The sequence below is a fragment of the Macadamia integrifolia genome, chromosome 6 (genome assembly GCF_013358625.1).
Source record: "Macadamia integrifolia cultivar HAES 741 chromosome 6, SCU_Mint_v3, whole genome shotgun sequence".
Lineage (NCBI taxonomy): Eukaryota > Viridiplantae > Streptophyta > Magnoliopsida > Proteales > Proteaceae > Macadamia > Macadamia integrifolia.
The window spans coordinates 32,423,751-32,435,244 of record NC_056562.1 but is presented as its reverse complement, the minus strand read 5'-3'; the positions used below and the strand labels follow the sequence as shown (position 1 = coordinate 32,435,244).

General features: G+C 37.3%; 1 protein-coding gene across 1 annotated transcript in view; it reads right to left on the bottom strand.

Moving 5' to 3' along the window:
* The window catches only part of LOC122081104 (pyrophosphate-energized membrane proton pump 3), a 36,763-nt gene that overhangs the window by 5,712 nt on the left and 19,557 nt on the right, over positions 1-11,494 (bottom strand). The window contains exons 7-8 of the mRNA XM_042648080.1: positions 7,904-8,076; positions 4,399-4,519 (exon numbers count right to left, since the gene is read on the bottom strand). Of these exons, the coding sequence (XP_042504014.1) occupies positions 4,399-4,519; positions 7,904-8,076 (294 nt within the window). The remainder of the gene's footprint in view (positions 1-4,398; positions 4,520-7,903; positions 8,077-11,494) is intronic.

Here is an 11,494-nt window from a genome sequence, read left to right as displayed (position 1 = left end):
GAGGGGGGGGGGGGTTTGGTTTGGGGTGGTTTAAATAGCATTACAACATTAGTTAGCCAAATTGGTCAAAAAGCCAACAGAATGGTTCTGCACACTATGCTCTTCTTAGGATAATTTAAATTTCTAGAATTATATAATAGGTCAAGTTGCTAAATACCCCAGCCATACGACAAAGGCCAACACCATAAGCTTTGTAATTCATCCTTGATTCAATCCACCAACTGAAGCATATCTGTCTTTAGATCACCTTCTTAAGTCCCAATCTTTAAACTGGATAAAAATAATGAACCTATTCATCCTGCCTGATCTAGTTCACCTGGTTCAAAATTTATGCATCATTTGTCACACATATCTTGAGCACATATAAAAAAGGTAAATTTAATATTTTTGTATACAATTCTACCAACCCCATACAAACCCAAAAGGAACCACGCTCCCACAAGACCCAAGGTAAAAACCTCCCTCGAATCCAAGGAGCTAACCAAACTGACCCAATATTGAAAAGAAGAATAAAGACAATATCTCATTAAGTGTAAGAAATCCTCACAGAATCCTTCCTCAAATTTTCTTTCCTTCCCGGAACAGAATCTATTTGGGAAATCTATGCAACCAAGGAGGCACCAAGGAGAGTTGGAACTCAGGACCTTTGCTCCCTAAGGCATGGTCCATCACTGTTAAGATGTGAGTAACGAGTTGGGGTTTGTTCCAACCTAGAGTTAACTAAGTTGCTTTAGTATTATTTGGTTTCCTGAAGAGCAGGTTTCTATTTTCTATTCTCTTGCTGTACAATGTACTACTTACCTTATTTGGTTGGAACTCTTTGGTTTATATATAATAGGATGGAGGGAGGAAGCAACATACAATCGGTTGCTCCTCTCCTTGTTGTCTCTCTTCTTCTCTCAATCTTTCTCTACTCTCTCTCTCTCTTCTCCTTTATACTTCTTTTGTTCTGGTTTCTCAAGTTCTTAAATATTTACATGGTATCAGAGCCATAAGGAAGAAGAAGAAGAAAAAAACAAGTGCAAGTCTGAGAAAAAGGAAGTTTTTTTCCAAGTATGAAAAAAAAGAGAGTTTCTTATGTGGTTTGTTTGCTGCTTTCCTTTGTCATTTCGTGGTTCTAGGTTGTATCCCTCTTTGTTTTCTGAAGTTCGCTAATGCGATTGCCTCTGATGTCATCTGGTTCTCGAATCGCCTCACTATCCTCCTCGTGTTTGGTTGCTTGCTGCCTGGTCTTATGCTGTTTTCTACTACGATATACTGTTATTGACTTATTTCAAATCAAGTGGATTATCACTTTGCTCCAGGTTCCTCCGCCTGCTAAGTTGGTCAGCTATTTGTCTTCCTAAAGCTGAAAGAGGGTTGGGGCTAAGGCGGATTAAAGATGTCAATTCTGCAGGAATCATCAAGCTAATCTGGAAGCTGGGTTTCAAAAAGAAGAGCATATGGGTTGATTGGGTGTACTCAGGTCTCCTTCGTTCGGAGTCCTTACGAACTGTTCCAATCTCCTCTGATGCTTCTTGGGTCTAGCGCAAGATCCTATCTCTCAGATCTTCTGTATCGGGATCCATCGTCTCTCTTATTGCAAACAGATCCTCCACCTCTGGAGTGCTCTCAAAGGTCATCAACGCGAGAACCATCTTGTCTTCTGGACTCTCCAAGCATTCTCTAGTTTCAGACATTTTGACCTCGGGCTCCTAGACCCCCTCCCCTTGGTCCCCTTCTACCCTCTCCTTGTTGATATCTAGAACATCCTTCCATCTTGATGTAGGGCTAGATTTGACAAGCCAAACTAGACCCAAACAACAGGATCTTGTAAACCAAAGAACAACCAAGAACCCAATATACCAGCAATAATAAATCAGCAGTCCATCGATCTCAGAGTTTCAGAATTTCTGTAGCTAAATAGAGACCAGGAAAAACAGAGGCTTAGTGGTCCAATAACAGAGGCTGAACCATGAACAACAGCTACCAATTTTAATACATCAACAGCTGGAACAATCGAACCAGAATTCTGAACAGAAGTGAGTTAGAACAGAGATCGACCAGATTAGAGAGATTTAATATATCAGACAATCCCCTGGTCAGATTACTCTAAAAATTGGATCGAGTCTTCCATAAAGCAAGGGTAACACTCGACCAAAAACTCAAAGCCATCGGGTGGCCAGAACTCCAAATAGACTAGGTCGACAGAATAGGAAACAGAGAGCTTTACCCAGAAATTTCTGCAGAAAAATTCAGATTACTTACCTGAGATGGCTGAAGAAGAATAGTAACAATAAGAAGAAGAAAAAAAACACTTGAAAAGAACCTCTTGGGCTTCACACCGCAAAGAATCAATTGGATCAAACACCAATTCCATCAACCTTGATCAAACACGACAACTATTCATGAAGAAGACAATAGCAATAGCCATTATTTTTTATCAAAATCATTCTAGGCTTTTAGGAGCCTCCTCTTCTTTATTTATAATGTTAATGGGGGAGGGAATTACAAAATAGAAGGTTTCTCAAAAAGGAAACTAAATATTCTCCTAATACAATAGTTACTAAAAACTGAAATTAGAAACTAGTTGAAAAAGGAAACTAACTACTAATGACCTGACTCAATTAATAACTTGACTCCTAAGGAAACAAATATAACTCAAATCAAGCCCAACTAAAAAGGAAACTAATGAAAATGAAAACTAACTAGTAATCCCGTATTCAATCTTAGACCCCCCCTTTCAGACCCATAAAAGTGGCCTATTACACTCAAAACACATGGGATCAAAGGCCCAACATGTATGGAACCCAACCCTAAGCTTATTCCTAATAAAACAAGCCTATTTTGGTAATTAATCTACATCACATCTATCTCTACATATCATCAAAGAAGTGAAGATATTGTTACTTGGTCTCCCTCCCCTTCTGGGCTCCTCAGCTCCAAGGCAGCTTGGGAATTTATCAGACCTCATGGCACCCCTTCTCCTTGGCACAAACTTGTTTAGTTCAAACACCAAATCTAATGTAGACTAGGATAGGGAGTCTGACCAAGTCTCAACTGCATGAACTTTTAATCAAAGAACAACCAGAACCAGCCCCAATAACATAAAAGAAAATCAGAATAGTACATAACAGTCCAGCAAGCTATTGATGTCAATGTTCAACAATTCAGTAGCTGAATAATAAATAGCAGATTAAGGGCTGAGATCAGCAACTAAGAGTCCGAATCAGTGAAGTATAAGATCAGCAATCATTCATCAACAACCAATACAAATCAAGTCACAAATCTGGGCAGAAATTACAATCGGCCAGAATATGAGAGAACCAGATTTAATCAAACCAGTGGTCTAATCAGCCCCAAGTTAGTATCGAATCTCCCTTTCCATTGGCTCAACAATCGACCCAAGGATCAAGGCCATCTGATGGCTGAAACTCCAAAACAGAATAGGGGCGGTAGCAACAGATCTGGTATTTCCAGAACCAGAACTTCAATCACAATTCAGATCTCTTATCTGATTTGAGAAACCTTGCAATAACCTTGAAAATAAGAAGAAGAAGAATAGTTGATGAGACCTCTTGGACTTCACATCGCAAAGAGTCATTGGATCGAACACCAGTCCATCACTTTGATCACACACAAAGCACACTCACAAGGAAGCAAAACGTAGAAGCATTGTTTTCATTCATAAAATCGTGGGGCTTAATGAGAGCCCTCTCCTTAATTTATAATAATGATGGGGGTTTACAAATAACAAAAACTCACTTTAGTTTCCAAAACTGAAATAGGAAACTAAATAAAAGTAAGTCATCTAGTTATTAAAATTAAAAATAGAAACTATGAAATAAGAAATACTGAAATTAGAAACTAACTAGGTACTGAAATTAGGAACTAATTAACCCCATCAAAGTCCAACTAAAAAGGAAACTAATGAAAAAAAGAAACTAATTGGTAATCCCGTACTCAATCCTAGAGCCCTTCTTTTGGACCCATAAAAGTGGCCCAATACACTCCAAACCACATGGACTGAAAGCCCAACACATATACAACCCATCCCTAGGCTTATTCCTAATAAAACAAGCCTATTTTGGTTATTAATCTGCATCAATATCCTCCGTCAAAGCTTCACTACTTGGAGAGCTCTAACTAACTTCCTTCCAACACAATCCGTCCTTATTCACCGAAGAATTCCTGTGGCCACTCTTTGCCATCTCTGTGGATCTGAGAATGAAGATATAAACCATTTATTCTTTGCATGCCCTGTCTCCTCCACTAGTAATATGAGATGCTGCACTAAATTAGAGCATAAAATTGATAATATATACAGTATGAACATAAGAATATTAAACCATGAATTATTGTTGAAGTTAACAGATATGATTTTTTAATTTCAATAGATATGTGAAATAAGACACTTGCCTTCAATTTTGCAACGCTGAGCCATTGCTCCTCCTAGAATCATGGCACTGATTATTTCTGCTGCAATGCTTTCAAAAAGATCAGCACCCCGAGCAGCACAATCACCCACATTGTCTCCAACCTTAAACATGACAAGGAAACTATATCTAGTTAAAATATGTTTCCCTAGCTAATCTCTCTTTTTTTTTTTTTTTGCTGGTCAGGTAACTGTTTGAAATTATTAACGCAACACATGCATACACATCTGCATTTTCGCACCAAATAAAGTGCTCAATAAGAAAAAAACTAGAAGCCGATGAAGTCCATTTACCTTGGAATACCACTCCTTGCAGTTATCAATTTGAACCCATACCGATAGATATTAAGATAGGACCATCAAACAATTGATGCCATAAACAGTCTAAAATTATCATTTAGATTAACTTCTTCTTTCTTAGATTCAACATCAAAGTTGTTTGTAAATCCATCTTATTGCTTGTAAATGTTTTCTCCAAGGTTTGACCTTCAAATCTGGTGGCTAGAGATCCCATTCGCTAAAGGAAAATCCATAACACCTGATGTAGATAAGTCACTTAGGCTTATTTTATTAAAAATAAGCTTTGGGTTGTATTATGTATGTGTTGGGCCTTTGATCCCATGGGTTTTCTTTGAAATGGACCACTTTAATAGGCCTAAAATATGGGTAGAAGGTAGGAAAACAAGATTTTATTCATTAGTTTAATTAGTTGTTATTTAATTCAATAAAGGCTCATTAGGCCATTAGTTGGTTGTAAAGTCCTATATGGACTATTAGTTAGTTAGTCCTACTCCATGTTGGAGTCATAAAGTCAAGTCCTAGTCCTACTTTGAATTCCTAGTTGTAGTAGGAGTGTCTAGTCTATTGGGAAACTAGCTCCTAGTTGTAGTAGGAGTGTCTAGTCCTATTGGGAAACTAGCTCCTAATATTAGTATGATTATAAACTTCTCCTCTATAAATAGAGAGGCATATGCACCATTATTGAACATATTTGAATGAAAGAAAGTTTGCAACTAAATGCTTAGAGCAACTGAGATAGCTGTGGGTGAGAAGCCCAGGCTGACATAGCCACTTCCGTTATTCTCTTTCACCCTTCTCAACCCCCCATCTGTTTTATTCTTCTTTTTTATTTTATTTGCTGTAACATTCAAGAGGTATAGTTCAGATGTTGATAAAAGTCTCCAGAAATCAGAACCGATCAGCAATCTGAGTGGGAATAGGAGAGAGATCGATCTCCTCTCTCTCTCTTCTGTACTCTATTCAGCCAATCTTCAATCAAGGTATTCTAGGCCTCAAAAGGGTCCCACGATCCTTACCTAGTCACTGTTGGAAGCATTCAGCTGCTATTCTTGAAGGTTCTTCTCAGTTTTCTCTCCTAGGTCAGAAAATCAAGAAAGCTTGTAACTTCCATAGTTGTCACGGCGCCAATGCGAACCAAGGCGGTGGAGGGTTGTCTAAGCGCTTAGGCGAGAAGGCGTCCGCCTTAAGGCGAACAAGTGTTATTTTTTATTTTTCCTATTTTCTAACATTATTTAGTAAGTTATATATACCTTGTATCATAAACAATCAAGATTAAGCCACATCAAGTCATTAAAAATCAACATTTAGCCACATCAAATCATAAAAAAATTAATATTAAGTTATAAAAAAATCAACATTTAGAGAAATGCTCTTATTCTATAATAAGCTTGACTGGTCAAATGATTTTATTTTTATATGAAACTTTTTGTATTAGTTATAACATAAAACCAATTTTCTAACAAGTCTAAGATTACTTAAATCTGAGTTGCAATGACAAAGTTATGCTTCAGTCAAACTTATTTTTAAGTTCGCGAATACTGTTAAAATCGTCTGAATGAAAATAATTTTATGAATATCAAAATAAAATATTATTTTACCGAACTTTTGGTTTTTAGCAATGTTTTAACATGATATAATTTATAAAATTTTCATAATTGAGAAAAACCCTAGGATTTAAAAGTTGAAATTCGTCCCTAAAACCAAAATCCAGTTTTTGTTCTTGGACTAGGGGGTTGACTTTTTATCCTTTTGGAATTTGATTTTTAAACTATTTTTATTGGATTCAAATAGGGGGTATTTGCTTATTTATGAATAATATCTTAAGTAAATGAAATAACAAATATTAAAAACATTTACTTCAATGATATTTGGCATAAATAAGTGCCAAAACACAAGGCGACATGCAGTGCAACAAGGCGGTTGTCGCCTAGGCCCCAGGCAAACCGCCTGGACGCCTAGCCGTCGCCTAGGCGACGCGCCTTGACAATTATGGTAACTTCACAACCAACCGTCAGAATCCTCCCAACTTTAGGGGTTTTTGTACCCTCCCTAGAGACTATCTACGCCCAAGAGTGCAACTCAATCGGACTCCTGCAACTCTGGCCGCACCTCTCTCTCCAGCTCTATAACAAGTCTTTCTCTCTCCTATCGGGTTAGTGTTTGGGCTGGTTTTGCTCCTATATGGGTATTGTATCCTTGGGGATTTATTTGATGGTATTATTTCTTTGTTTCTTGGTCCTATTTATATTGTTTGGGGTTATAAACTGCGAAGTTAGTTACTTGTAATCTACTCCTGCATTAACACCTTTTATCATTTATACAGAAAAATATTAAATCACAAGACAAAACTTGACTAATCAAAAATCTAATGAAAAATGGACTCTTCTAGCTAATGGACTGAGCAAGTGGACCAGACAATAAAACTAGGAAGTTAAAAAGAAGGAAACAACAATTACATATGTCGACTCTTTTAATTTTAAAGCAATTCAATTCAACATATTGAAGATTAATCTAATGGTGTTTCATGATAACTCAAGCCACAAGAAACATTCGTACAATTAACCCAGCATTACATAGAAATAATGGAGCTGATTTGGCTGAGTCACTACACCCTAACATTTGGGGGGGGGGGTTTCGAAGGATCCACAATTTTAAACAAATATGCACTAAATACCTGAAACCCAAAATAGATCACAATTTTAAACAGTAACACATTTTAAGGAATTGATCCCTTTGATGAACGTCCCCTTCTCGCTCGCATTGGCATTAGACTAGTCAGAGGGAAGAACATCATACAAAAGAGTTCAATGCTCATATAACATAAACAGCAGTCTTGTTCATGGCGCTGAGGACAAGTCGAATAGTTCCATCCTTGTCAGCCCATAATCATTGGCAAGGAGTGACTTGAACTATCATAGGTAGTAGACAGGCCATCTCTAAACCAACTGATCCATACTGAGCTGAATTGTTATTGCAAGGGAAAGATCCAGGTAGTAATACCGATCTCTTTATATCCTTCCTTTTGCATCTGACTTATTTATTTAATCCCCATCCCCCTCCAAGAATTTTTTTACTTTAGTAGAATAGTAGGTCCTCTTTGCTAAGGATTACCTAAGAAAACATAAACTGATGCCATGATAAGCAGCAAAATTTTTCAGTAAATAAGACGACCATACAAGAGAAAAGTACCAGATCTGCAATTACAGCAGGATTTCGAGGATCATCTTCAGGTATCCCCTGCTCTACTTTTCCAACAAGATCAGCTCCAACATCAGCTGCTTTCGTGTATATTCCTCCACCCAACTGAGCAAAAAGGGCTACAAATGATGCTCCAAAACCATAGCCCACCAGGAGAAGAGGCACTGAGAAATGTGTATATAAAAGCCAAGCAAAAAATCACGGAAAAAACAATTGGTTAGGAAATTGTAAGACTTCACATACTTGAACATCTCATGTGAAGTAAAACAAAGTGCTTGTGTGAAACACATGGTACACAAAACAACAAACATGAAAATAAAACTAAGGAATAATCTGTATTTAACGGCACATTCCATTGCTAAACAAGCAAACCTAAGTGTTTAGTCACAACGAAGAAAACCAGTGTTTAGTCACAACGAAGAAAACCTGGGATCATTCTGACAGTCAGATCTTGAGATATTTGCAAAATACCGATTCTGCTCCTCCATTCTCAAAATCTGAATTGATTACTGTTTCTGTCCTTAGAATGCTACTGTTTCATTTCCTGTTGTGTCTAGATCTCATTTCTGTTTCCAAAGATCAATTGGGACTATTTTACCTAATTTCTGAACCCTAATTTGGGCAGAAAATTACCATAATACCCTTCATCTGATTGCTTGATTTTTTCCATGTCATTTCATTCAAAACCTATTTGCCTATCCCTCTGTTTTGGATCCTGTTTTGGTACTATTTTATTCCAGTAAATCAGTCACTTCATTAGACATGCTTTCCTCTTTCTGCTGTATATTTACCACATAAGAAATGATATGGCCAATTGATACCACACAAGTGGCCTCTTTGATCAAAGCAACCCTAAAACCTACACACCTAAACACCCCAGTTTTTTTGAGAAAGTGTCACTTAGCTTATAGTAATGTGGGCACACATGATGGAGTTTAACCAGAAAATCCAAAAGACACTTCCTTACCACATAGATATCATATACACATGGTTTGACCATTTTTCATCATATTCCACCATTGCTGCTTCAGGTACCCCAAAAGAAAACATTATAGCAACAAGAATCTAACAGATAATTTCGACTAAACAAAGGGAAAATGTTTTCTGACTGCATTATCAGGATTTCTTCACTGATTTCAGTCAAGCGGAAGGATAAATGGATGATGTGGAAAATCCAGACGATCCATTCAATGGGGAATACTTTTGATCCACCACATGTCCATAGACAACTCAATCAACAGCAACATAACCTTATCCCAACTAAATGGCATCGGCTAATAGACAACTCAATGACATTCAATTTTCTACTCTTTTTATATAAAATAATTTTTTTACTCATAACAAAATTCTCAATCATAAATCAACTACATATTGAATCAAACATTACATAGATACCAGAAGAGCTTTATACTGAAGACACCTATGACTTACTAAAACTAGTAACACATAACAAACAAAAACGGCATACCTATTACAAAAGCAATTGTTCAATCAGCCCTAACTTTTGCAAAGGTTACCCTTTTCTCCTCCTCCCCCCAAAAAATTGGCCCCTTGTAAACTCGTGAGCAAAAGCACTAATGTAGATAAGTCACTTAATGGGCTTATTTTATTGCAAATAAACCATGGGATGGGTTATATATGTGTTGGACCTTTGATCCCATGGGTTTTCTTTGTAATGGGCCTAAAATATGGGTAGCAAGTAGGAAAACAGGATTTACTTCATTAGCTTAGTTAGAGTTCTGTTTTGAGTCTATTTCCTTTGTTATTGCAGTTATTAGTCAGTGTAGATTAGTTAGTTATCTACTCCATGTTGAAATTATTGTCCTAGTCCTATCATGAGTCCAAGTCCTGCTAGGAGTGTCTAGTCCTATTTGGAAACTAGCACCTAGTTATGATAGGATTGTTATTCTACCCTCTTTAAATAGAGAAGCATATGTACTCATAATGAAAGATTTGAAAAAAGATTAATTGAGTTTGAATGTTTGAGAGCCTGAGGGATGTGTCATTCTTCTTCCCCCCATTTCTTTATGCGATCTCTCTCTCCTCCTCTATTGTGAATTTGATCAAGGAGATACTGTTAAGGGTTGTTTAGAAGGCACGATAGGATTACTCAATCCTCTTCTTGAAGCTGTTCAAATCACCCAGTTGTTGTTCCTGCAGAAATCTTCAGATTCTCTCTCCTATGTCTGAAAATCAAGAAGGTAAATATCTCATCAACTATTTATCAAAAGTCTCTCAAATTTTTAGATTTTTGTACCCTCCCTAGGGGCTACCTACGCCCAAGAGTGCAGCTCAATTGGAGTCCTACAGACCTGCCCGCACCTCTCTCTCTCCAGCTCTATATCAGGTCTTTCTCTCTCCTATCGGGTTGGATTTTGAGCTGATTTTGCTCCTATATCGGTATTGTATCATTGGGGGTTTATTTGAGTGTCTTATTTCTTTGTTTGGGGTTAAAAACTGTGGGGGTTAGTTTCTTGTACTCTACTCCTACATTAAGCACATATATATCTGCTAAAATAGACAATTAGACATTTTTTCACGGGCCTTTTTATGTAGATCAAGAGAGGTTCCTGCACAAGTATTTACACCAGAACAAGCCCAAATCCTTGTCTAGCGGATTATATGAACCATGGGCTTAATATTTTTGTTTTATATATATAAATATATATATATATTTTATTGTAATGGGCCTGCTTTTAAACCCATATATGAGGGATAAGTGGCCCATATGAATTTAACTAGTTGTATTTAGTCCTCTAAAGTTGTTTAGTCTTGGGGATGTCAGTAGATTAGCTTCATTGTTAGTAGTGAAATACCTTGAAAATGTTAAGTCATTAAATATCTTAAAAAGAGCCCAATGTAAGTCCTTGGAAATGTACAGGACATTAAGTCTAGGAGAAAGACCCAAGTAGAGTTTATAACCCTCCCCACCTCTCTATAAAAAGAGTTTCATGTACACATTTGAAAAATAAATAAATAAATAAAAAAGGAATTTAGATGAAATGGAATTTGTACAATTTTTCTAAGAGCAATAAAGCTGCAGTGAGATTCTGTTCCTGGTGAGAGGCTGGGGTGGTTGGTGAGATAATACTAACCTAGGCTAGTGGGGTGAGACTCTTCAAGTCATATCTTTCTTCTATCTTGTTTCGTCTATTCTGTCCATGCATTATCAAGCATGTTTTGAAGTTTTTCAATTGTTTTACCATTTATTTAAAGGGAAATTTACCGTGCCACCCCCTGAAGAATGCCACAATTACAATGCCACCCCCTCTGTTTCACCAATTATACTCATACCCCCTACCGTCAGTCACTGTTAAGTGTCGAGTTAAAATGACAATTATACCCTCCCTATAATCTTTGGCAATGCCATCAAAACCTTCGATATTCAGTAAGAGCTCCTCGACGGCGACGACGATGACGATGGCGATGGCGATGGCAACAACAGAGATTCCTTCACCTCAGCCTCTGCACCCAGAAATGACATATACGAGCTGTTCAACAAGAACCAGAGGGCACCACCGACAACGGAGGCGAAGAACAATTTCGTATTTTGGAAGAGACTTTGAGATGAGGGTCAAGATT